Source organism: Lepisma saccharinum, chromosome 6 (assembly GCF_977018435.1).
Source record: "Lepisma saccharinum chromosome 6, izLepSacc3.1, whole genome shotgun sequence".
Taxonomy (NCBI): domain Eukaryota; kingdom Metazoa; phylum Arthropoda; class Insecta; order Zygentoma; family Lepismatidae; genus Lepisma; species Lepisma saccharinum.
In genome coordinates, this window is record NC_139234.1 from 56,479,085 (window position 1) to 56,506,677 (window position 27,593).

The 27,593-nt window shown below is 37.1% G+C and overlaps 1 protein-coding gene across 1 annotated transcript; it reads left to right on the forward strand.

The window, feature by feature from the left end:
* Positions 1–16: 16 nt before the first annotated feature.
* Positions 17–24,943, forward strand: Caf1-105 (chromatin assembly factor 1, p105 subunit). Its single transcript, XM_083123970.1, has 9 exons — positions 17–138; positions 2,255–2,387; positions 4,838–4,970; positions 7,714–7,929; positions 8,835–8,931; positions 9,715–9,981; positions 12,279–12,566; positions 13,270–13,635; positions 24,118–24,943. The coding sequence occupies exons 2-9, from the start codon at positions 2,256–2,258 to the stop codon at positions 24,494–24,496; spliced, it is 1,878 nt and encodes a 625-aa protein (XP_082980096.1). The 5' UTR covers positions 17–138; position 2,255; the 3' UTR covers positions 24,497–24,943.
* Positions 24,944–27,593: the final 2,650 nt, after the last annotated feature.

Sequence of the window (27,593 nt, forward strand, 5' to 3'; positions counted from 1 at the left end):
TGATTCTGGCAACAGTGAAGAACCAAGGGCGGGAAGAATTCGCAGAAGTGCACGTAGTTAGACCTTCTTTTAATTACTTTATTAATTAAAGAAAGCAGAACTCAGTGATATTCTGAGAGCTGCAGCTACAATTATAAGGTAAGTGTAAAAGTATTTGCAATCATTTTAACTTGAAGATGTGAAGTTATATGAAAATATGTGTCATTTTAGTTTATTTTCCACCTCTGCCCATTGCACAGTATTTCGCACGTACATTATTAGTTCCGGTCTCTTGTAGACTCCTTTATTTTATATTTCACGATCTTAAGAATGTTATGTGCGCCTTGGGCAAATAATAAAAACTTTGGTAAAATTTTCGTTGTAAGAAGGCAAATTTCGAAGGAAGGACTCCCGGGTTCGAATCCCTTGCTGGCCATGGGTGTTCTTTGTGAGTGCATATCATCACTCATCCTCATCGTCGCGATTAGCCAAAATTGTCAGAAAAGCGACGCTAAATAAATCAAATCATGTTCGAGGATTCTCGAGTTCGATCTCCAACGAAGGCACATTGAACAATCGTTTGTATCCCACTTTAAATTGTAGGTCCAGTCCCAATTAGTATAGAATGGATGTAAAGCAGCAAACAGTTTAATTTGAGTATGAGTTAAGGGCAAGAGTACAAAACCAACCTGTAGGCAGGTTTGAGCAAGGGGCCGTCGACCCACTGTACCCCCTCGAGAATTGCGTCGATTTTTTTTTAATAGACAGATTTCAACGTTTTACGTAATATAAAAGTGGTTCCAGCGTTAGGAAACCACAAATAACGGAGATATTTGATCGCAAAGCATGACCTGCGTAAGCACAAGAAACTCTTATTCCGCACTACTATCTCTCATTTTTCCCGTAAAAAAATTCCCAAACAGCAGCAAGACTAACACTCCTGGCGTATCCTGACATTACTACGATCCCAAATTTTAACTATGTTTGCCTAACCTTACCATGCATGGTTTGTGGGGCTACCCGTGCATGACGTCAGCGCCAGATTTTAACGAAGCCGTCGACTCACTGTACCCGCTCGAGAATTACATCTATTTTTTTTTATGCTCGCTACCGTATTTTAAATTTCATCCACACATTACTGCGATATCGTCCACTGCATTTGACACATTTCTTTTTTCCTGTCACTAAACCATCCTCCTCAACCTCTGGCTCCCGGCCGAAGAATGCCATGACACTGAAAATGTCGATACACTCCCCAATATGCATTTTCAATGAATAGCACTTACCACACTAAAAACGCACGCCCACCTTGCAAACAAAATCCCAGTACCATGTAACATGAACCGAAACATCGTCTGCAGTAAATCTCACGCAGCCTGACATAACACCAGGATTGCCAACCTGCAATCTCAGATATTTCCAACACGGCTCCAAGTTACAAAACACAGATAACGTAACAACATGTTCCTTCATATCACATGCAGATGGCAACGATGAAAATGACATCATAAATAGTCCCATCAAAAAACTCTCATTACTCCACTATAATACATCTCCTAAAGCTAAAAACAACACAAATCGTTCGTATAGAACATAATCTTTATAAGTGACACAAAAAACGGTGTGATTGCACAATATAGAGAATGTCTCCAATTTCATTAATATTTGGTATACTAACTAAATTTGGTCTTCTAATCACGAATCTGTTGTTAAACTTTTATTGCCTTTTTTCCTGATTTCCACAAGTGACCCGTGCATTTTAACAACAGATTTGTGATTAGAAGGCCAAATTTAGTTAGTATACCAAATATTAACAAAATTGGAGACATTCTCTATATTCTGCATTTGCTCCCAAAAATCATCACCTAATCACGGGGGTACAGACCGTCGATGGTACCTTGAGCAGCATCAGTGCTCCTGGAAAGTTGAAAATTTTATTATTTTTTGAACACTGTTAAATCCCTATTTAACCACACCACTTGGTAATATGTAGAAAGCTAGAATGCCAAGCACTGATAAATTATTATTTTGTATTGGAGGTAGTAACAAATAAAGTATGAAAAATAGTCAATAATGTGTCCAGGTTATCTTTATTTTGAAGAATTTTATGAACAAGACAAGAAATAAAGAAGGCGTAGATTCACTGTTTGAGATATAAACAAACATGACATAATTTTATCTCTTGCTGAAGATGTTTGTATGTGTATGTAGGATTTTTTTTCCGTTTTATCAATTTTTTTTTTTCCTTTTTTTTCCTTTTTTTTTTTTCCTTCAGGATGAAGTGTACAATACCAGAAATTTCGTGGCATAACAGAGATCCTGTTTTGAGCCTAGATATTCAGCCTCAGAATAAAGAAAGTGGTGATCCAATAAGACTGGCAACAGGTGGAACTGATACTCATGTTTTGGTAAGTGTAGTGCCTCAATAGTTTCAAGTAGTTCAAGTTTTAGATAAAACTAGCCTTGTTGCTTTTTGTACTAAAACATTTGTAGGTATGACCAGTGGTCAGAAGTAGCGAGCTACTTGTAGCGTCGCTACTGTAGCTAGCTACAAAATTTGTAGCTGTAGCTGTAGCGACGCTACATTTTGAAAATTGTAGTTGTAGCGGTAGCGAAGCTACAAAATCCCTGTAGTTGTAGCGAAATTTTCGCTACAGCTACATTTTTCTCAGCATTTTGAGGTGAATTTTGAATTTGGAAACAGCATCAGAAAAATCGACAATAACCCTTAATTTTGCAGGAGGTTCATAAAGACAGTCCATTACATGAAGATACAGATTATCTAGATTGTAGATTAAAGATATCTGCTTAATTTATTTAATTAGTATCTGAATAATTCAGATATCCAGATAACTAACTGACATATATGAATATATTCCTGCTAACAGCTACGTTTTTTTAGCTGCATCGCTATTTTGGGGAGAAACATGCCTCGCCAGCTGCACCACTGGAAAAAAGTGCCTCGTTTGCATCACCCCCAGAACAAATCCTGTGGATATTCATGGTGTAAGAGACACCAAAATGTCATTAATTGCTGTGTAAGACACAACTTGCAGTGCAAAAACAAGCGATGGAATTTCCACTGCACTGACAAGGGAATAGTGCCAGCAATAAATTGCTCAGTACGTTAACAGCATTGATCATCGTCAGTATATAAGATCTCACCAGCAAGAAATTATTGTTACAAGAATGATAGAGTTTCTGGAATTACAATTATTTTCGCGATAGTATTTGTTTACAAATTTTAAAATTACAATACGTTTAGAACACTCAGGTTTACACGACTGTTTTCTCAATAATTTTATCATATTGCAGAAAGTATGTACGATTTATTGACTTTCCTGCAGAAACGACAATTTTCTTTAGTTACTATACATAGTTTTCAAATTTATGTATTTCTCCGACTTTTGCGTCCCTTTTCTGTAACTTTTGCTAATCATGACATCATCATCCTTCGCTGTTTCCTGCCTCTGGCTAGGTCGGCAGAGAAGTCAAGCCTCTCCATTTTTTCTTGGTCTTCCACCACTCCTCTCTTTCGACGGTGTTCCAATCGTGTCTCTTCTCCTAACACTCTCCACTATCTGCTCTTTCCACCGACATCTTGGTCTCCCCCTTGGCCTTATTCCCACTCCTTGTGCATTGTAAGCTCTTACTGGTAGTCTTTCTGCATCAATCATCTTCATGTGTCCGAACCATCTCATCTGTGCCTTATCTATTCTGTCCTGAAGCTTCACCACACCCACTGTCTGTCGGATCTCCTCATTCCTTATTCTATCCCTTCTAGTCTTCCCCAATATACTCCTTAAAAATTTTATCTCCACTGCCTGCATCTTTCTTTTATCTCTCTCTGTCATTGTCAAAGTCTGCTCCTTACGTAATTATTGGCACATAGTATGTGTTCCATAGGTACATCCCTGTTCCATATTAATATTCGAACGCTTTGATATAGTCCACCACCCATTTGTCCTCTTCTGTTTACCTCCTCATCTATTCTTCCACTTCTCTCAATCATGACAACGAGGATGAATGGTTTATTTAAATATTCTATTATCTATAGTCGCTTTCTGCCACTTTCGGCTAATTGTGAGAACGAGGAAGAATGATGAATGATGAGCAGAGTGGGGAATGGAGGAGCAGGAGAATCTATCCTCCTAACTTGGCGTCTTTCCTAGTTTTTGTTTTGAGTCCATTTTATGCATAGATAAGATGATCGAGACTGGATCCTAACCACTATGTGCCTCCGTTGGGTATCGAACCTGGGTCCCTTTTGTAGTCAAAGGGCTCCAGGTACTTTTCATTCAAAATGCTGACTTCATATGAGTATAAGAAATGAAATATTTATTCTCAAGAAAAATATGTTGATGTGAACATAAATATTTAATCCTACCAAATTTTATTTGTGTATAATTGTAATAATTAATTTAGGTAACACCCTAATTGCAATATTCATATATCAAATTTGAATTGATATGGCACTTGCATACGTATGGTATTCTCAAAAAATATAGTAAAAATAAGTAACTTAAGTAACGCTGCTATCAAAACTATGGAATGACTGGAATCATGATAATTAATAACAAACTATTTACCAGTAGTAGGGGATTTTTTTAATACCCATATGGTTGTTTTCATTTTTTTTATGCAGAAGTAGTGCAAAAAGTAGCAAAGTAGCGAGTAGCGAACAGGAGTAGCCTAGCGAGCTACTTTTTGGTAAATGTAGCAGTAGCTGTAGCGAAGCTACATTTTGGAGGAGTAGCTGTAGCTGTAGCGAAGCTACTTTTAAAATGTAGCGTTCTGATCACTGGGTATGACTAAAACTTTAAGTTGTTGATATTGCATCAGTTATTTTAATTTACAGGTTTGGCATCTCAAAATTGAGGATACAGGAATTGCAAGAGTAGAATTTGCAGCTGATCTACAGAGACACCAGAAAGCAGTTAATGTAGTTAGATGGTCACCCTCAGGAGAGTATCTGGCATCGGGAGATGATGGTAACAAAATTATTTTCCTTTTCTCATTTATAATTTAAAAAAAGCTGCATCCATGTTCATTTGAAAAGTCCCCTGTGATATTTGTGTTAATATATTTTTGCAACAGTAAAATCTCAATTGCACCATATGTGCATTACAAATTACATTGGTGCATTAGCTGAATTACAAACTTTGTAACGTTGCATTTATAGTTTTTACTTTCATGTGAAACTTTGCTTCCAGTCTGATATATTGCTCTTAGCATTATAATTATGCTTCTACATGTTTACAGTGTTCGCAGGCACGTATTTAGAAATTTATATCGGGGTGAAGGGGGGGGTCCGAACCAAATGTTTCAGAAATAATAATAATATAAACTCTTAAATAAAAATAATCTTTTTATAGTTATATTAAATTAAAATAATAATAATAAATATTAAATTAATACTATATTGTTATTATTTCATAAAACGGTGTAAGAAGAGATATAAAAACGTGCATCCATTATCTGGCATGTAGTTAAGATTGCTAAAATTTGTATTAAAGCAAGTGCCCTAGCAAGGAAATCAGTACCAAATGGATAAAGAATTGAATATTTATTAAATAACATGGAAGAATATTAGATCCGGTTCACGAAAATTAAAGTATCAGATTAATATATTTGGTAATGTCATTCAAAGTTCGGTGGAAATAGATAACCCTCGATTATACAGTAAACGCTAAAGAAGTATTTTTTCATTGTTTCATATTAGTACTTGGTAAGTCTTTCAGGGAGGTCCTGAACCTTCGACTTTGCTCCTAAATACGTCCTTGACAGTGTGGTACGATAGTTTAGTGTCAAGCGTCTCCCAATAAAATGATTATGTTATTGATATGCAGTCATTGTACTACGTTAGCTTTAGTTAAGACACACACGCATATCAAATTAATGTTAAATTAAGGATTTATAAAAAATAAAAATTTACTGCCTTCAAACAAATTTAAACAAATAACTCTCAATTATACAACAAATGGTACTTGCCAAGTCTTTCGGGGTCCAGACCCCCCGCCCCCCTAAATATGTCCTTCAGTGTTCCATGTATACATTTTGAGTAGGCTAGGATTCGTAGGCAAAGCATCAAGCTACCAGGCCATTTTCTCAATAGCATGCACCATATTGCCTCGGTCTGTTGGTCTCATGTACACATTGAATGCTATTTTACAGACAGTGTCGTTTGTCATTTTGACCCAAGAGTTGCCTTAGGCATTGATCCTAAAGCTGCCTTAGGTATGATTGTTTTAATATTTCCACAGTTTCTCTTATTTGTTGAACATGTACACAAAGTTTCCCTTATTAAAGAAAAAATGCTGCAGATAGCAGAGACAATGAGTTATATCGCTTGCATACATTTTAAGATAGTGCGTGTACGCACTTTATTATAATTAAAGAAAAAAATATATATTAAACACTTACGTGAGTGAGTATCGTTGTTAAAACAATCTTGTAAACGATGTTTTGCAGAGCTACGCTCCGCTTCTTGAGGTTTCTTTTTAATCAGCACATAAAATACTTCATCAAGTAGACAAATCCAGGATTAGGTAATAAAACTGGTACCGAAAACGGGGCTATCTGAGCATTTTATAGAAAAGAAACATAAAATTAGAAAAAGAGTAGTGATAAAGAGAGTTTTTAAACAACCCAATAGAAACGTTCATGAGGCAGCATGTATTTGTACAGACAGGGGGAAAAAATTAAATAGGGACGATGGCAACTTTGATGAAAAAGGATCAAAATGTCTAAACGACGGGGTAAAATCGAAGACGAGTCTGTGAAATTCCATGTCATGCCAGAAGTGACTCACGCCGCATCAGAAACGATAGTTCTCATTGGAAGGAATGTAACACGCACACGTAACAGCAGTTACTCAGCCATGTAGGTAGGATGGGAACACAGCTCCTCTAGAAGTATTGTCAACTCCTTATGGCATTTTTAACAGTTATGTAATTTTACGTCTTTTAATCCTAAACTTTTTTACCTAATCCTGGATTTGTCTACTTGACAAAGTATTTTATGTGCTGATTAAAAAGAAACCTGAAGAAGTGGAGCGTAGCTCTGCGAAACGTCGTTTACAAGATTGTTTTAACAACGATACTCACTTACGTAAGTGTTTATTATATATTATTTATTTAATTATATCCCTTGTGTAACATGTTTTCCTAAAAGGATTTCTCACAAATTTATACTTTATGTGGCTTTGAAATGTGCAAATTAGGTTATCTGAATTTGAAACGTATTTTCAATATTCTAAATGGTTTCCTTATCCTCGCTTAAAACTTATTAAAAGCCCAAAGCAAACAGTATTTAAATGAGTGGCCATCTGGAGATTTTGCCATAATTTTCTTTAAGCCCTCGAGTCTTCAATTGCAAGCTCATGTTTTAAATAAGTTTTATTAATTGCATCTACTAACCAAGCTCATATATTGCTTGTGCCACCTTCACAATAATGCTAAATTGTCATCTTTCTTGCATGTAGGGGTCCCGGGTTCGAATCCCGGCATGGGTGTTCGCGAGTGTCCGTTCATCATGTCATCACTCATTCCCATCTTCGCAATTAGCCAAATTGGCAGAACAGCAAAGTAAAATAAACCAAATCAATCAATCAATTTTTCCACGTAAATAGTTAGTTGCAATTATTCCTGTCATGTTTTTCACCTTGTACTTTATTTATGAGTTAATATCAATTTCCCGGAGCACACGTGAATGAAGGCAATGTTTTCCTTTCAGAGGCCGTGGTCCTAATATGGAAGCAGAGAACTGATCAGGATGCACCCGAACTGCCAGGCGGTGATGATGAAACAAATGCGAAGGAACAGTGGATAGCAAAAAAAATATTGCGGGGACATGTGGAAGATGTTTATGATCTTTCTTGGTCACCAGATTCCAACCATTTGGTTTCAGGTTCTGTGGATAATACTGCTATCCTGTGGGATATCCCCAAAGGTTTGTTCTGATTCAGTTTCAGTCAAGTGGCTAAGTGTATCAGTTATTACATACATAGTATGGCTAGAAGTGTAATGAATGTAAATGTACAAGTGGGGTTTAGGAATGAGAATGAAAGTGCTTCATTTCCAGAATAGTTTATTTTAATGAAGTTCAGGGTAATGCAGAGATCTGGATTAGAAACAGTCAATTTTATTTACATGCCTATATTTCGTATTGGATACTATCCCCACGTACTCTTCCAGAACTGATCCAGTATTTGTTTACTGACAACAGCACGGTTTGCTTTGTGAGCGGGGTGTTAATAGGACTTTTCTTCAAAGAATTCAAACACATGTTTCACATTGAGTCTCCCTGAATGGTCACTGTGTGATCAAAAATAATGCTCCCAAATGCAATACAGCACCAGGGTCACACTACTTGTTGATTGTGGAGAGAATCAATCTACAAGTACATTGTGTATCCGCATGTGGTGGTGCACCAACGGAACGTCAACTTCATCATCTCTCGACCAGCCCTGATGATGATTCTGAGATGGAATCAAAAGCTTGGAAGAACTCCTAAAGTGTTTTTTATCGTGCTGTTTGTGTGTTTTTATTGTTTTTAACACACACATATTGCTGGCACGTGGCGTAAGATGATGTTACTGTCATAGAAAGATACATGTTTGTAGGATCTTGTATATGGAAGAAACATGCACAATTTGTACTATTCAAATGTTGAGAATTTGGGTGAGTTACACAACATAGATTAATTATGTAGAAATTAAATTTCACAAGAAAATTTAATAAGGTGGATTTTGTTGAATGCTTCCTGTAGTCATTTAATTTATGCACAGTGATGTAACAAGGTTAGGTAAATAAGCACATATTTTTGCAGTATTAACAAGTAATACTTTTCCACAGGTCGTAACATAGGATTGCTTGGTGATCATAAAGGATTTGTCCAAGGTGTTTCATGGGATCCTCAGAACCAGTACATTGCAACTATGAGTAGCGATAGGTAAGTTTTCCCTTAGTTGTACAGGGTGGCACATGAGAAAGTAGTGAAAGTCATTAGCATATGCTGCTGATCGGAGCTACTTTTCTGTGCGCCACCAAGTACATCATAAAATCAAAACACTATTACAATCAGCTTTTCTCACTAGCGAAACAGATGTTATAATTTGCAGAATTTGAAAATATCCACTGTTTATGAAATGCAGTAAAGATTTATCATGAGATAATTACATTGGTGTGTTGGGATATTGTGTAATGGTCCACGCTTGTCACCTTCTAAACAAGCAGTCTGTGGTGGAGGCACTTTGGACAACATTACAGATTCCACTTTAAACTGTAGGTCTAATCTGAGTAGCCTATCTGAGCATAAAGTTCAATTTATGCTCAGAGGGACTTAAAACAATGGCAAGATTTTGACAGTACGGTACAAATTAATCAGCCTTAAGAATGTGGTTCAGAGAGAGAAGAGTTGTTTGTATAGCAATGGGATATCAGTTTTGCATTTCATTCACCATCTTAGTTAGTGCTTACGGTGAGATGACTGCAACAGAAACTGAATAATAATTTACTTTAGAAAACCAGTATGTATGAAATATATCTATTTGGAGGAGAGAAAAAAAAAGAACAAAGTGGCAGAATTTTGCTTTATTTATAAATATATTGGTCAGATGATACTATTGGCAAATTCATTTCCTTATATTAGCTGAAATAGGTAGAGTACTAATTAAAATCTCTCATCCCCAATAATATGTATGGATTATATTTCAATTGCCCTTCTTTCTCGCAGGACTTGCAGGCTTTTCAATATCCAGACGAAACGTGTCGTTAGCAGAATATACAAGTCATTTCTTCCAATTCCTGGTGGAGGTGATGTTCCTGAGGAAAAGACTGTTCGCCTGTATCATGATGATACTTTGAAGTCATTCTTCCGCCGATTGACGTTTACACCTGATGGTGAGCTTCTGATAACGCCAACGGGTCTTGTTGAACTGGAAGGAGAAGGGAATAAGCATATCAATGCAACCTATATATATTCTAGACATCTGCTGAACAGGTAAGTTTGTACAATTGCTTTGCAGATTATTTTGTGTTTCAAACATCATCTCGGACAAATATGTAGAACATATTCCCTAGGTAAAGCTTTTGGAATTGGGGAAAATAAAGTTCACACAGTGGTTCTACACAGTCATTTTTTAAAAAACTGGTGCAGCGTTGCCAACATCTGAGAGAGATGACACGCACTAAACCTTTGCTAAAAGATTGTTCAATATAATGTGCATGCTCAAACAATAATAATAATAATAATTACCTATGCAAAATTTCGAGTTTCCACGTTGCACAATTGAATTGTTATTTCATATTAATTTTGAAGGCTCATGCACTAAGGGTACAGTGTCTGGAGCGGAGATGGTAGCGCAGGAACTAACAAAGAAGGGACATGCTACCATCTCCGCTCCAGACACTGTACCCTTAGTGCATGAGCCTTCAAAATTAATCTGAAATAACTATCCAATTGTACAACACGGAAACTCAAAATTTCACGTAGGTAATACTTAAACTGCATTTACTGCTTCCATCACGAACAATAATGTTGTAATTCACTGAATTTACTGCTAGGTAGGGTGACCAGACGTCACTTTTATCTGGACATGTCCTTGTTTTTAGGTGTCTGTCTGGCATCTAGGCAGATTTTTTTTTTAGAAATCTGTAAATGTCTTCCTTTTTTGGAAGAGTATGCTATCGACCATTGCAAATGTGCTACATAGAAAACACATTACGATCTTCATTTAAGGCATATCACTTGAGGCGCATTAAGTATTAGAGCAATGCTTGTCTAGCATCTGGGAGCTGAACATGATCCCTTTGCCGACTGAGTCATGGTTTCCATGGCAACAACTGTTATTTCTGGTCCAGGACTATAACACAAATATCAGCTTGTACCAAGTGTCAGAAGCGGGAGCAAATTTGTTAGTGGCCAGGCGCTCAGCTTTGCTGCTTAGGATGTCAAATCTGAGATACTGTATGATTTCACACAAATCATCTGCACAAAGTTTTGTATGACCTACTGCACCACGGGCATAGAGGAGATCCTCCAGAGTAACATTCCAGTTACTGTCATCTCCAAGATGACGTCGTGCTTCGGCCACTGTACATGTTTGAATGTGTTTCACCATTGATTCATTCACTATCAAACGCCAGGCTGAAGCAGGACGAGCAAAAGGCATTGGTCCACTTGCAATTGTCACAATATTGCAAGCTGGCATGCAACCTGTGGTGAAAGCAGTGCTGCTAAGGTTCATCGGGGTCCAAACAATACCACTGGATGATGTGTAGTTATTGTCACTGCGGCCAGCAGAATGAGTGGGTATGTTGGTGCCTCGTCCTTGCCCATGCCTACGTCTGTATGAAAGTCCTTGTCTGCCCATACCAAGGAAAGTCACATTGCTGGAATTTACCTCGGGTTACTGTCACTGCTTTCAGGGGTTGACGCATTCTGTAAGTTCACATTAGCAACACGAATATCTTCATCGTTGCTGTCGTCACCACTGTTACCTGAATCTAACTGCTCCAGGGGGGCAAAATACTCCTGTACACTTGCTCCTCTCTTCATCGTTTACTCGGAAAGATGCTTGGACACTGGTCGAAAGCTGCACGAACAGTGCTGTGGAAAGTCCTGGTGCTATGACTCCTCAACACAAGGACACGCTTTCTTTTTTTCTCTGAGTCATCACGATAAGAGGTGCATGTTTCCCCATGCCGACAAAACAACAATGAGTCATTGGGAATACGAAAATAAACATCCACTTGAAAGTCGGTTATTTTTCTTATGAGGTTCAAAATTACCCCTATTGGCTGTTCTGGGTATTTCTATGATTATTTATTTTAATAATTAACATAGAAATATGAAAATTTGTTATAGTATACTTGGAAAAATTTTAGGAAAAGTCAGAAAATATCAGCTTTGTCGTTCCATTGTATGTTGAGGTAAAGCATGGGAAATTGGAAAATAGGGTGAAAATGACCCCAACGGCGCTTCTAGTGTTAAATTTACGGGAAAGCCTGTAGTTCGCATATTTTCCAATGTTTCAGAAAGCTTGGTGAATCTGTAGCACAGCAGGCTACGATACCAGTGGTCCCAGCTTGGGCATGGATATATCTTGTGAGTGTCCATTCATCAATTTCATTACACATCCTCGCAATTAGCAAAGTACAATAAACCAAATCAATCAATCAATTTAGACTGTGATTTATTTTAGTGTTCAGGCTACAAGTAAAGTCAGATTTTACCACAATTGTTTCACCATATGACGTAAGCATTGTAGTTGTTGATTGTGCTTGCATTTTTTCCAGACCTGTTGTGTTCCTTCCAACTGGAGACAAATACACAATAGCTGTACGTTGTTGCCCAGTTTTATTTGAATTACGACCAGTTTCTAATGGACAAGAAAACCAGTGTCAAACAGAGGGAGATGAAGAGCTGAAGCCATGGGAGAAGTATTCATCGTTGTTTGCTCTTCCGTACAGAATAGTGTTTGCTGTTGCCACTCAGAACTCTGTACTGCTGTATGACACCCAGCAACCCCTTCCGTTTGCTAGAATTTCAAAAATACATTATACTAGGTTAAGTGATTTATCATGGTAAGTTCTGATTCACATAATTTCATTGAATGTGCCTTGTAGAATGGATTTCTGTGCATTTTCTAATTTCAATGTTGTTAAGTGTTTGAAATATGTAGTTTTTAAAAACAATTAGAGATGGACAGATATGGCATTTTTACCAATACCATTGAAGAAACCGGATAACTGATATTCTGCTGATCCAATATAAAATTGCAAAGAACATGGATGGCTAATTAACCTTCATTAATATAGATAACCAAGTGACTACATTTTAAATTAAAGTTATTTATAGATATATTGGATCACTAAAGTTATTAGTAATTTTAGTGATAAACCGATATGACTATATCAGCTGGTGCCAGAGAAAAATTGCAAATTATTCTGTTTAATCCCTACAAAATATTAATAGAAAGGGGTGTTTTTTTGTTTTTATTTTTCATTATTTTAGTAAAGTTAGGTTAACTTCCATCATTGCATGCCATGAAGTTCACTGTATTAATTCTCTCTTTTTGTGAAGAAAGTAAAACTTCAGAGAAGGCTATTAAGAGTGGGTCATTGAAATCGTCACAGACACATGAAATTATTATGTAGTTGTGTAAGAAAGTGAATTGAACTTTGCTTGTGTGAATTAGTTTCCACCATTTTAATTTTCAGTATTTGTAAATTTTTTATTTTTTTTAGTTCAGAAAGCATGAAGATTATATTTCCACTTTTTCTGCAGGTCTTCTGATGGAAGAATATTGGTTGTGTCTTCAACTGATGGGTATTGCTCAATTATTACGTTCCCTGTAGGGGAATTAGGAATTGAATTAAAAAGTAACAGTGGGAAGTCTGATGAAGATAAAAGTAGTGACCAGTCAACAGGAATCAAAAAAGAACCCAAGACTTCAGCAGACCAAACACGGAAGGAAATTACACCTACTAAACAACAAACAAAGAAAAGCAAAGCAACAGGACCACAAGTTCCAGAAGTTGAAGTTTTTAAAAAGTGTGACACCAAACTAAGTGTTTGTGATGGTGCAGCAGAAGACAGCAGTGTCCACCAAAAATCTGATACAGAAAGGACTAAAGAAGAGTCTAGTTCTAAGTAAGTCTTGATTTAAGCTTTGTGCATTATCTTTATGTAGTAAATCTAGCTTTGCGCTAGTTTCTTGCACTAATTTTTCAACATAGACTTTCCCTTTGCTGTGCTCAAGTTTCTAATAACGCACCTACAAGAAGATAAGAAGGAAGCATGTGAAATTGTAAACAAAGTTTGAAGCTGTTCTTGATAGTTTTCACTTTAAATCTGCTGCATAACTCATCTGAGCAGCGAACACAGTCTGTGTGCAATGTGGCTGCTGTCAAGGTCATAAAAGGTAGGTTGTTGATGGTGTCTTCCAACACAAGCAACTTGATTTTTAATATTGGCAAGGGCACTGTGAAGTTGCTATCTTGAACCTGTTCTCGAAAGTTTTCACTTTAAAGTCAGCTGCATAGCTCATCTGAGCAGGGAACACAGCCTGTGTGCAATGTGGCTGCTGACAAGGTCATAAAATGTTTATTTTTCTGCTGTGTTCAGACTTGTTACAAGCAACCATCTTAGTAATTGTTGCTACTTTCAGGTGGAGGGGAGAGATGGTAAAAAATTAAGTTGCTAATAGAATGAGTAGGGATATTGACTTTTTGTGATGGCCAGAAATGCATAATAATTAGAGGCACATATTTTTGGTAAATAAAAAAGCAAAATTTCGGTGTTATAGCAGTGAATAATCACATCAAAAGTGCTATATAAAATGACATTTTGGTTTTAAAATTGTGAATATAATCCTAAATTTGATTTAAAAACTGCAGTTAATACACAAAATAAACTTACCCCTTCTAATAGCACATTTATGTAGTTACCAAAGTATTAAGTTTATTCCTGTGTAAAGCGGTCCATTTTTGCTTCTCAAATATTTGCAGCAGAATTAAGCAATTTTCCGTGAATTGCATAACTCACAGGATACTTCAGAAAGTGTCGCGTCTGTGTATAAATGGGAAATTTCGTTTTTATGAGTATATTTTGCAGTTCATTTCGCATTATTTCATGACAAAACAGGGTAGAAAAATGCACCTCACACCTTTCAGAAATATGAAAAATGAACATTACAGCATGTTACTTCATATTTCGTGTTTTCGTCTCAAAAACGAAATTTGCATGCTTCTAATAATAATTAACAAGGAATGGATTTATATGTAAAAACATATTTACGTAAGAAGCTGAAATCAGTTATATTTTGTATTACATTTACACATCATGGCATGTAGATTCGAAAAATTAAGTTTTTATTTTGCACATATATTAGGTTTTGGCTTATATTTTACATATTTGTTATTTTTACATATTATCTCCATATTTCAGAACATTTCTCAACATACAGGAAAACCTCGTTAATACGATATTGGTTAATACGAAGTACCCTTTAATCCGAAGTTCTTCCCATTCCCCAGCCGATAAGATAGGATTTATAATGTATTTCAGTACGGATAAATCGAAATACGGATAATTTTTAATACGAAGTTGTTTACAAGACCCTTCCGCAAAACTGGTTTCGCTTAATTCGAAGTTGACACCTGCGTAAGTCGACAAGAGAAGATCGAATGTGGAGAGAGCTTGGACGTTATTTTAACTTGACCTTGACATGTTTCCTTGTCCTAAGAGCTGCTGACAACTCGAGGGAAGTAGCCCAAAATGCCCGCTGGACATTGACATTCTTTGTCAATGTGCATGGGAGGTCAAGCTCTTTCCCCGCTGAATGTGCCACCTTGGAAATATTCACCAGTGCTAGATGAGAAATGCGAGATAAGATCGCAGGAATGTTCCAAAATACAAGACGCGTGGCACCTGGAAGTCTCACCCATCTGTCTAGCTCTGAGCTCGAGATACAGCAATTTCCCGTGAGCGAGCAACTTTTGACCTGGTAACCGACAACTTCTGGTAACCACCTTCATTAAAAGCATGTTCTTTGTGCCCTGTAGAACTTCATTAAAAAAAGGGAAACTGTTACAGATAATCAAAGCTGCATAGGCCAACAAAAGATCGTCAACCCGCTTAATGCGTTGTCATCTAGGTTTCCCGCAAAAGTTGACGTCGATCTTACGTATGTTGCAACTCCAGTTTCCCCGTTTCATACGTTTCCCAACTGTGCCGGTCATAAAATTTGCCAAAACAGTGTTTTGTTGTCTGCGTGACTTCTCCCTTTTTGCTATCAGCAAACGGAAAGGGGGTGGGGTCCGTTGCTAATTGTTTCGGCCGCAATTTTCTTGCTCGTGTGCGCACACTGGCTCCTTTCCTTTGGCATCTAAAAAAAGCAAACAGTTCTGAATACCTTCTTCAAAACGAACAAAAACCGCATGATAAGTAAAAGAAAAGTGACCCCCTTCCTTCTCCTACAACAGCTCATTATCCGCCACTGGTGTGCATGGTAATGCGATAATTGCAGAATTCAGGTCCCTCTTTCTTGTTTGAATGCAGCTGTCTGGATAGGAAATATTGTCTGTTGCATAGTAAAAGGTAATACAAGGATCATTTTTTTTTTTCACACTGCTGATAAAAGTTCCATCTTCGACTGCGTTATCTTTAAAATGCCCATGATTTCCCTTCTGCCACCTGCTGCTCTAACTTCCAGCCGGTCTCATTGTGTTTACGCTGCAGCTGGCGCCAGTGTTTAGTCTAGCATCTGGAAAGCTCTCGCTTGCCGGTAACTGCAATGACTCATCCAGTGCGATGGAATAAGAGTAATTGTTTTGAATCTCGCAAATCCATATAATCCGGGCTTTTCTTCAGAACCATTAGCATGCTGCTGTTAAAAAAAAAAAATGCAATGCTCAATGTAGGAATACGAGAGGAAAAGTTTTCGCGGAGCGAGTGTTTGACCTCCAGAATACTCTTGAAACCTACAATAAATTGTCGATTAATCTGAAAATACGCAAGTTTCGTAAAGCTTGTTTTTAGTTTATTTTATGCTGATGAGCTAAGCGGGATTAAATATACAGTTTAAAGTGGGATCCAAACCAGAGTGATTATCGAGTGCGGCACGTGTCCTAGGATACACATTCCATGTAAACAGATCGCAAGTTGTGTGTTTACTTTTTCAGAGTGGATTACAATGCAAGTTGAGGAAGAGTTTGAACTGATCCCGGCAAAGGGGGAGGGGGGGGGCAATTATGAAGTTAACTGAAGCAAAGAATACGTGAATTTTTTACGATGTCTTTTTAACAGCCGAACCAGAATGAAATTTACAGCCCCGATTTTTTTGTTTTTTGCCAGGGAAAGGTTGTGTTCTCTCCCAACAGAATCTTCTAGTGAATGCACATAAAATCCAATATTCATTCTGTCCGATTATCTCCCGTCTCTTGCTTGCGCCAGTGACTACCATCAAGATTCTTTCAAGTTTCAATTCTTTCAGTAAACGAGATTGTTTTCCTTTCCCTAGGTCTCCGTGCAAACGGGTTTCTTATGAACTAAAATTGTAAGAATTTCGTGGAAGAGCAACGACTTTGCACAATTAAAAGAAAATACCGTTTGTTAAAAGACTTTTTGCCACAACATGCATCCCGTGCATAACCGGTTGTATAACTAGGCAGGATAAATGGTGTTAACCGTCTCCTTGGAATCTTTGTGTCCACGTTAAGCTCCGTGTTCTCATTTTGTGTAACATTTTTACACTTTCTTTAAAACGTACAATATTATTATATAGTACATATAAAGCTTATTTTCTGAGCTACCACCAAGTATAAAACATCCTTTGTGGGGGGAATTTATACTCTACTTTATTTACACCTGAAAACAGGCACCATCTTGAAAAGTTTGGATAACTCGAAGTCGTTTAATACGAAGTTGACATTTTTTGGTCCCTTGAACTTCGTATTAACGAGGTTTTCCTGTATACTCCAAATTCGTGCAATAACTACATGTTCCCATGTGACCGAAAGAGCTGCGTTAATTTCTTGCTAATAACTGACAAAGTCCAAAGCAACTTTAAACAAACCAGTTTATGACTTTTTTATGTACCCTCCAATTGAATGATTATTATTTTTTTAATACCTCCAAGCTGTTTGCTTTTGCTATTGTAAAACACAGTCAACTCTCGATTCCATGACCCCAGGTATAAGGATCCTCTCGATGTAACGACCCTTTTTCTGGAAATCGTGGAAAAAAAGTTTAAAAAAGTTGAGAAATTGAAGGAAATCGGCCGAAAAATGTGTTTGTTTGTTTCACTCATTCCCTTCAAGAGCGCTCTATCGCTCACAATTGGGTCTGAACTGAAAATAGACACCACCACACCATGCTTGAGTGATATGCAATGGCAATAGCACTTGACCTCTGCCCTCTCCTCCCTCAAGCGCACCAATGTTACCCCGCACCCGAGGGTCGCTACCAGGCTTGTTTTGCCATGCTTGCTCTTGGATACGCGAGGAGAGAAGATCGAATGTGCTTGGATGTTATTTTAAATCGACCTTGACTTTTTTCCTTGTCCTAAGATCTGCTGAAAACTCGTGGGGGTAAGGGGGGGGGGGAGCAGACTGAAATGACTGCTGAACTTGCAGTCTTTGCCAATGTGTATGGCACATTTCATCGATAAATACAGCACCTTGAGAGAAGAGATCGCAGGAATGTTCCAAAATTCAGACGCGTGGCACCTGGAAGCCTGACCCATCTGTCCAGCTCTGACCTAGAGTTCAGGTTCCTGTGAGTGAGCAACTCCTGGTAACCGCATTCATTCAAAACGTATTCTTTGTTTCCCTGTAACACTTCATAAACAAGCGAAACTGTTAGAGATAATCAAAACCACATAAGCCAACTAATACATGCATAATAACTCCTGTTTCCCACTTCATACGTTTTCCTAATTGTGTCGATGTCGTAATATCTGCCAAAAAAGTGTTTCGTTGGCTGACTGACTCTCCCTCTTTTCCTGTCGGCAAACGTGAGGGGAGGGGTGATGCCGATTGTTTCAGCCACAATTTTCTTGCTCGTGTGTGCACACGGGCTGATTACAGGCAAGGGTGGAAGTGGACCCACCCCTCTTCCTTTCCTTTGACGTCTGAAATGGGGCAACCAGTTCTGGATATATTCTTGAAAACAAACAAAAACCATAGAAGTACAGTCAACTCTCGATTCAACGACCTTTCACAGTTCCCGGGAAAAGGGTCGTTATTTCGAAGGGGTCGTTATTGGAATTTGCACCAATTTTCAGCTTAAAGGGAGCTGAAACGGACACAAAGATGCCTAGGAGATGGTAACACCATTTATCCTGGTAGTTATACAACCTGTTATGCACAGGATGCGTGTTGTGAGAAGGAAAATAGAACATGAAAAAGTTTTCACAAACGAGAATTTATAATAATGTTACTTTGTTTCAATTGTGCACAGTCGTTGCTTTTCCAGTAAATTCTTACAATTCTAGTTCATGAGAAACCCGTGTGCACGGAGACCAATGGAAAGGAAAACAATCTCTCGCTTATTGCAAGCGAAACTCGAAGAATCTTGACACCAGTCAGACTGGTGCCAGCAAAAGTCGGGAGATAATCTAGCAGAATGAATGTTGGATTTTATACAGGTTCACTGGAGCATTGTCTGTTACAAGATTAACTGGTAAGATTAGATCTCTCGAGAGAAACAACACAGGTTGTCTCTAGGTACCAGACAAAAAAAATAAAGGCAGGGCTGTAATTTTCGTTCTGGTTCAGCTGTGTAAAATACATCGTAAAAAAAGTCACCTTTCTTTGCTTCAACCAACTTCATTCACCCTCCTTCCCCATTCAAGGGAGCAGTCCAAACTCCTTCTTTGACTTGCATTGTAATCCAGCGTGAAAAAGGAAACGCGCAACTTGCGATCTTGTTTTCACCCAATGCGTATTCTAGGACACGTCATTAAACAGGGTGGCAGTCGATAACACTGGGGAACAAAAAAAAGATTTTATTTTGCGGCATAAAGTTTAATAACAGTTTCAGCACACAAAACAGCTGTGATTGCCAATTGTATGATTGGTTCAGTTGAATTGACTCCAGTTATAAAAATAAACACACCATGGAAAATGTAGGAGGTAAAATTACTCTACGCTTTTCTCGGTAATATCAAAATTTATAATGGGCTGAAATTCCCATAAGAAACTTATTTATTTATTTGTAAATTGTTGCTAGGCAACTTATGAAGCATTGCTAGGCAATATATCGGACACTCAACAAACCTTAAGGAAGAATACCAAAACATAAAAATGGTTTTAGAAAAAAAATTGAATATGCTGAACATAAGTGGCTCGTCTGTGTGGATTTGAAGATGGTGAATTTTTTACTAGGACAGCAAAGTGGGTACACAAAATATCCCTGTTTGCTATGTTTGTGGGATAGTCGTGCTAGAGAAAAGCATTGGACGATAAAAGTTTGGCCCCCAAGGGAAAATATTAGTGGGAAAAGCTAATATCATTCATGAACCGCTGATAGATACGGACAAAATCATCCTTCCGCCACTGCATAATAAACTTGGGTTGATAAAACAGTTTGTCAAGGCCTTAGATACAAGTGGTGATTGTTTCAAATATATATATGCCACACTTTTCCAGGGCTAAGTATTGAAAAATTGAAGGCAGGAATCTTTGACGGACGACCACAAATTCGTACACTTATAAATGATGCCAATTTTACAACTTACATGTCTTACATCGAATCTGAGGCCTGGCTGAGCTTTGTGTCCGTCGTCAAAAACTTTTTGGGGAATCACAGCGCAGAAAAGTACCCCGATATAGTTGGAAATATGTTGAAAAATTTTGAGAAATTGGGAGCTAATATGACTGTGAAGATACATTTTCTACATAGCCACATTGACAGATTCCCTGAGAACGTTGGTGATTTTAGTGAAGAACGGGGAGAAAGGTTCCATCAGGATATAAGGATAATAGAAGAAAGGTACCAGGGACGGTGGGATCGCCACGTGATGGCCGACTACTGTTGGAGCTTACAGAGGGATTGTGCTAAAAAGCAATACAGCAGGAAATCGTATAGAAAACGTTTCACATAGTTTGTTACTTCATTGTGTACATATTTTCTTAATTATTTGGATCATAGGCCTATATACATTTATTTTTATAATAATGATTGTAATCACAAAAAGAAATATTAAATTGTTGTTGGAAGTTCATTTATATGTATATCTTATGTTTCCGCCATTTTGGTTTAGTTGCATTTATTTCATAAATTAGAGCCAATTCAGGAAATATATTATTATATCATTATTCAGCAGCATGAAATTGCCCTAAATTAGCTCTCAAACACTGTGCCGCAATTTCACTGTTCCCCAGTGTAATCATTCGGGTTTGGAATTGAATTTCACTTTAAACTGTATATTTAGTCCCGATTAGCCCATCAGCATAAAATGAACTGAAAACAAGCTTTATGAAATTGCGCATTTTCACATATCAAAATGGTAGATGGTTATTTACTCTCATGTTAATCGACGATTGAATGTTGAATTTAGGAGTATTCTCGATGTCAAACACCCACTCCTCCAAACGTTTTCCCCTTGAATAATGTCTTTTTAATCGGTCTCAGCGACCATTCCTACATTGAACTCTTTTTTCCCCCTCCACATGAATGGTTCTGAAAAAAAGCGGATGCAAATTAAATTAAAGATTTGCTTATCAGAAGGCGCAGAACATGAAGTTATTTTAACTCTTGTTTTCCTTTCTGGAGATCGAAATTCGTTATCGTCAAATCAAAACAGCTTTGCGAGATTCAAAATAATAACCTTTTAAGGGGCAGCTTTGCAGATGCTAGACAAAACACTGGCGCCAGCTGCATCGTAAAGACAAGGAGACCGGCTGGAAGTTCGAGCAACAGGTGGCGGAAGAGAATAATCCCAGCATTTTAAAGAGAACGCAACTGTCAAAGACGGAACTTTTAACAGCAGTGTAAGGAAGAAAGAAATGACCCTTGCTTTACGTTTTACCATGCAACAGACAATAATAGAGGCAATATTTCCTATGCAGACAACAGCATTAAAAAAAAAAAAAAAAAATCTGCAATTATCAACATTGCCGTGCACACCAGTGGCGGAGAATGAGCTGGGGAAAGGGAGTTGGGTCACGTTTTTTTATTACTTGTTCAATGGTTTTTGTTTGTTTCAAGAATATATCCAGAACTGGTTGCCCCATTTTAGACGTCAAAGGAAAGGAAGAGGGGTGGGTCATTTTCCACCCTCGCCTGTAATCAGCCCGCATCAGCAAGAAAATCGGGGCTGAAACAATCTGCATCACCCCCCCCCCCCCCCCACGTTTGCTGACAGGAAAAGTGGGAGAAGTCAGTCAGCCAACGGAACACTTTTTTGGCAGATATTACGACATCGACACAATTAGGAAAACGTATTAAGTGGGATTATGATGCACGTAAGATCGAAGTAAACTTTTATGGAAACCTGGATGACAACGCATTAAGCAGCTTGACGATCTTTAGTTCACCAATGTGGTTTTGATTATCTAAAAGTTTCGCTTTTTTATGAAGTGTTGCAGGGAACAAAGAACACTTTTTGAATGAAAGCAGTTACCGGAAGTTGTCGTGTACAAGGCCGAGAGTTGCTCACTCACGGGAACCTGCTGAACTCTAGGTCAGAGCTAGACAGATGGGCCAGACTTCCAGGCGCCAAGCATCTGTATTTTCGAACATTCCTGCGATCTTATCTCTCAAGGTGGTGTATTTATCGATGAAAGAGCTTGACCTGCCATACACATTGGCAAAGTCTGCAAGTCCAGCAGTCACTTCAGGCTGCTCCCCCCCCCCCCCCCCACCTCCTCTGCGAGTTTTAAGCAGCTCTTAGGACAAGGAAACAAGTCGATTTAAAATAACATCCAAGCACATTCGATTTTCTTTTCTCGCGTATCCAAGAGCAAGCCAAGCCCTGCGCTTGAGGGAGGGGAGGGCAGAGGTCAAGTGCTATTGGATATCACTCAAGCATGGTGTGGTGGTGTCTATTTTTAGTTCAGACCTAATTGTGAGCGGTAGAGCGCTCGTAAAGGGAATGAGTGGAGGAAAAAACAACGCATTTTTCGGCCGATTTCCTTCAATTTTTCAACTTTTTTTTCCAAATTTTTCTATTTTTTTCTAAATTTTTCACGGTTCCCGGGAAAAGGGTCGTTACTTCGAGAGGGTCGTTATACCCGAGGTCGTAGAATCGAGAGTTGACTGTAGTAAAAAAAAAATTACCCCCCCCTTTCCCCAGCTCATTCGTCGCCACTGGTGTGCACGGCAATGTTGATAATTGCAGAATTCAGGTCCTATTTTTTTTATGCTGTTGTCTGCATAAGAAATATTGCCCGTATTATTGTCTGTTGCATGGTAATACATAAAGCAAGGGTCATTTCTTTCTTCTTTACACTGCTGTTAAAAGTTCTGTCTTCGACAGTTGCGTTATCTTTAAAATGCTGGAATTTTCCTCTTCCGCCACCTGTTGCTCGAACTTCCAGCCGGTCTCCTTGTTTTTATGCTGCATCTGGCGCCAGTGTTTTGTCTAGTGTCTGCAAAGCCCTTGCTTGCTGATAACAGCAATGACTCATCCAGCACCAAGGAAAAAGTTATTGTTTTGAATCTCGCAAAGCTGTTTTGATTTGACGATAACAAAATTCGATCTCCAGAAAGAACTTCATGTTCTGTGCCTTCTGTTTAATGGCAACCCTATGGATGCTCAAATTTAATTGTGAAGTAACTAAAAATGCCTGTTTTCTCACCAAGTGAACATCTTGTGATATTAAATTAGATCAGAAACATACCACACACGGCAATCATGGCTGTGTGTTTGCATTGTAGGTTTGTGATGGAAGATACAAATGTGGAGCAGTATTTCATCTCCATCTCTCCTTCCCAGTTTTTATCACAGTTGTCAGTTGCACCGAGTTGGTGAGCGCTGCAGGATGTTTAATGTGTTTTTCTTTCACAGTACTCTAAGTTCGTAAATTTTGGAAATCAACTATTTTTTGTGTTGTTCCCATTTATCATTCAGAACAACAGGTTAAAGGCCATTGTTATATTCCACTAATGTAGCATTTTTTACCACTTTTCTTCTTTGTTTATTTTTTCATCCAAAATAAGGAAATACTATTAATGTCCCCATGAACTTTACCCCCACACCCCCTATACGGCTTCATGGCATGGTGCTAAGTACAGGGGAGCACTTTACCTTTACGAACTTTACTCATGTTAAGACATGTAATGTTAGTGATCTTTCAGCCTACATACTAGTGCATACACATACACTAGTAGAGTGACTTGGAAATCTTGAAAATTTCAGTAAAATTAGTTCATAGCTAGATGCATCTTTACATAACCATTTTACTTGTATTCTAGGATAGCATGAAAATATTTCATATTTGCATAATTTTAGTGAATATGTTTGTTTTAGTCTTGGATAAAGTATTAGCCAGTGTCAGTTCTCAACACCTTACACCAAAGCTTTTATTTCCTGAACCATATTTCAATTTTTACATAATTCTGTATATATTGTAATCCGAACTTTGGTTTATGTATAATTACATATACGCACTTTTCTACTCCTCGCAGGAAGACCAGTGATGATCCTGTTACCCAGTTTACCTCTCCTTCGACCCCAGTAAACCAGTTGAAGACACACGGAATCAACAATGAACAGAAACGCAGACAATCAAATGAAACAGATATGGACATTGATGAAGATTTTAAACTTGTACTTGAAGACTCCCAGCTCACAGCAGATGAATCCAGCAAATTTGCAGAATGTAGTGTGAAGCGTGCCGAGTGCTCACCATCTAATATTTTAACAAACGATAAACAGATCATGCTTGAATCTCCTGTGCAAAATAGGTGCAACACGACACCTCTGAAGGATTCAAAAAGAACTCCTGGAAGACGCGTTCCTTTTATCACACTGTCCAGCCCAAAGAGCAAGAAGAAGTTGCTATAAGTGTACCTCTTGCATGTTTGTGAGTGGCAATGAATGTTTGCTTCAAATTGACCCATGAAACAAATTCTTTGTAGAGAGTACTATTTATGTATTATTTCTTGCATACAAATGTAAATAGCTTTATTAACTGTTAAGTAAGCACATTCACTCCCATTTTAGTAAATCGTACATACCACAATTATAGTGTGTATTATTCTCGGATCATTTTTTGTAATATATTATGAAGGAGAATATTTTATCCTGAAAAATTAAGTGCCAATAGTAATACTGTATAAAAATTGAAGTCTACATTAAAATAAGTCTCTCAGGATGAGGATAATGACCTCTAAAGTTTTTAAGGACAATTTAAATGCAATTTTTTTAAAATACTAGCAAAAAATAAAGGAAAGACTGTCTTGGTGCAATACTCAAAAAATGTCATGTAAAATGTACAGAAAATAAAAGTTACCGAGACATTTATTAAAATATGTTTTATCCATTTCCTCTCCTGTGTATCCTTTGTATAAAAGATATAATGTTATATTACCTAGTGCATGCTTTTATTACATTCTGAGCAGTTATGATTATATTGAAAGTTTGCAATTACATCAGTTCAGTCCAGCCTTACCATTGTGACATCCAACTGCCATTCACCATGGTATCACCTAAACAACACTTGTTCCAATAGCTCAGTTGGAAAAGAATTACAAGCATACGTGTGAAGGAAGTACCTTTATTGTTTAACATTTCAAATAATAATGAAAAAACTAATACTTCATATCTATTAACTGCCACAAAATACAGTGTACATGTATATGCATATAATGAATCTTACAATGCAGCATACCAACTTGGCCAATGCATTTGCCTTACCTTTTAAATAAAACTACTACTCAGCTTTAGAAGTCTTGTGTTTATCTTCAGGGCAAAAGATGTAGGTTTGAAAATAGTTTTATACTTCACTTGCGTTTGCACCTTTATCTGACATGGTATAAATATCACTTCGAATTCTTTTCCAACTGCGGATAAAATGAAACTGTAATGAGGTAGTGGTTTTTAACAGGTAAAACTATCAATCCTAATGCCTGCTCATTAGACTACCACACTGATATGTTTGAAAAACATTTTGCACATTCTAGCATGACTAGATTGCCAGTCTTCTGCTGTTATCTGCTATAAATTACACTTTTCTTATGTAGTATACATTTAAAATATATGGTGCAACATTCACTGTTTTACGTTTCCAATTTCAGAGTTCATATAGCAATTTTCCATAAATTGAAGAAAATTTGGTATATTAGGTCATTTACATTTTTATGGTAAATATTATATAAATTTTGTCAGGCTTTTTTGAATGGTATGCAAACGTGCTTAAAATAATCATCAGTGTTGAAATAATTGGTTATTTCTACATACAACCTGAACTGAGAATCTTCCTCTGCAATGTGGAAGACAAGAAATACTGGCTCTAACTTGCATATCTTTCTTACAATGAAATAGAATACCCTATACAAGACATGAATGGTTGTTCAGCACAAAATGTTCCTGCAATAAATCTCCATTCAACGATTACCATAATACAATAATTATAATGCAGAATACAGCATCATGTACATATGTATTTGTCTATATTGTAAACTCTATTCACGAGTATACAGATGCGGAGACCATATTTTATATATTGAATGCATCATACACATAAAGTAGACTGATAATTTTTTACTGCCATTAGTAAGTTAATTACAGTGTCATTACAAACTATAGGAAATTAAAATATTCCTTGGTTGAAAATGTATTTCTGGTACTACACCATGACTCTTTAAAGTATTATCTAACATCAAGTTTAATGTAAAAGGTGATATTTCGCAACATATTACAATTGATGAAGACTAAGTCACACCACTTACCTAATTTTGTTTTGATGCATTGATCATGTTTGTGTGAAAAGGAAACTGCCTTTTCACCTAAGGTACATGTTGTGACTTTGTGGAAATTGGTTTTAACCATTTACTATTAACAGACATGAACCATGACCAGACAGACAATACACGTACATGTTAAGCATAGAACAGCAAATGTTAGTCTCATCTTACATGAGCACAAATATTATACCGGGTGTTTCAACAGAAACGCTGTGATTTCAAATGACCCTAAAAAATATTTAGTATATTCACAGTAATAATTTGTATATGTTATGATTGACAAAAGTCTAAAATTTAATTTTTGGCAACCTATAATCCACATGAACGAAGGAGACACCTCTGTATGCACAAAAAGTTTTGGTATGGTGGTGTATCGAAACGTGGTATGACGGTATCAGAATGAGTACCATCATAACGTGAAAATTAAAATAATTTTATCAGTTAAAATCTACAATTTAAGCTCATATTTGGTAGTTAATATTAGTGGAAAATTAATTTGCATCGCTTTGGCTTTGTTTTAATGGAAGTACGTATGTAAACTGCACGTATATTTAAAATATTTTTATAATTTAGCGATGTAATTTGGTTTGTGTTCAATAATATGCTTACCGAAAATTGCCAATTTATGCATACTCGCACATATGTTTGGTTTCAGCAGCTTTTATTTGCTCTTTCATTATTAAATGGGTGCGAACATGTATTTAAAATGTATTACCAGCATGTACAAACCATTTGAAATTAATTTTGGTTGATTTTCGACATTAAACTTACGATTTGCTATAAGAAGCGCCTTAAAGAGTAATTCTAAAGCTGTGAAGTAATCCTAAACTTGGAAACATAGCCAACTCACATAAAGGGAAAAATCTAAGTTGTGCGTAAATAACCTTTTTCCCACCAAAATTGTAAAACTTAAAATAACTGAAAAAGGTGAAAATAAAATACGTAAACATGTAATTGAATATTGTAATATCTATTTTATTGTATCTAATTTATTTTACAAGCGTTAATATGCATAATATCTGTACAATTCTAAATTTGTCACTTGAAAAGTATTCGCAAGTTTGTATACTGTGCAAAAAGTGGTAACAGTGTGAGTTTTGATACACTGCTTCATCTATAAGATCACGGACGACGAGAATGAAGTCGCTAAATATTTCGGAGACCTAAATTAGAAATATTTCATATAAAACAAGAGG

What these genes read in the sequence shown, in the direction of transcription:
- Caf1-105 (XM_083123970.1), top strand. Translation starts at nt 2,256, where the DNA reads ATGAAGTGTACAATACCAGAAATTTCGTGGCATAACAGAGATCCTGTT. An exon ending in GAACTGATACTCATGTTTTG is followed by an intron (nt 2,388 to 4,837) that starts GTAAGTGTAGTG and finishes TTTAATTTACAG; the next exon opens with GTTTGGCATCTCAAAATTGA. An exon ending in GCAACTATGAGTAGCGATAG is followed by an intron (nt 8,932 to 9,714) that starts GTAAGTTTTCCC and finishes TCTTTCTCGCAG; the next exon opens with GACTTGCAGGCTTTTCAATA.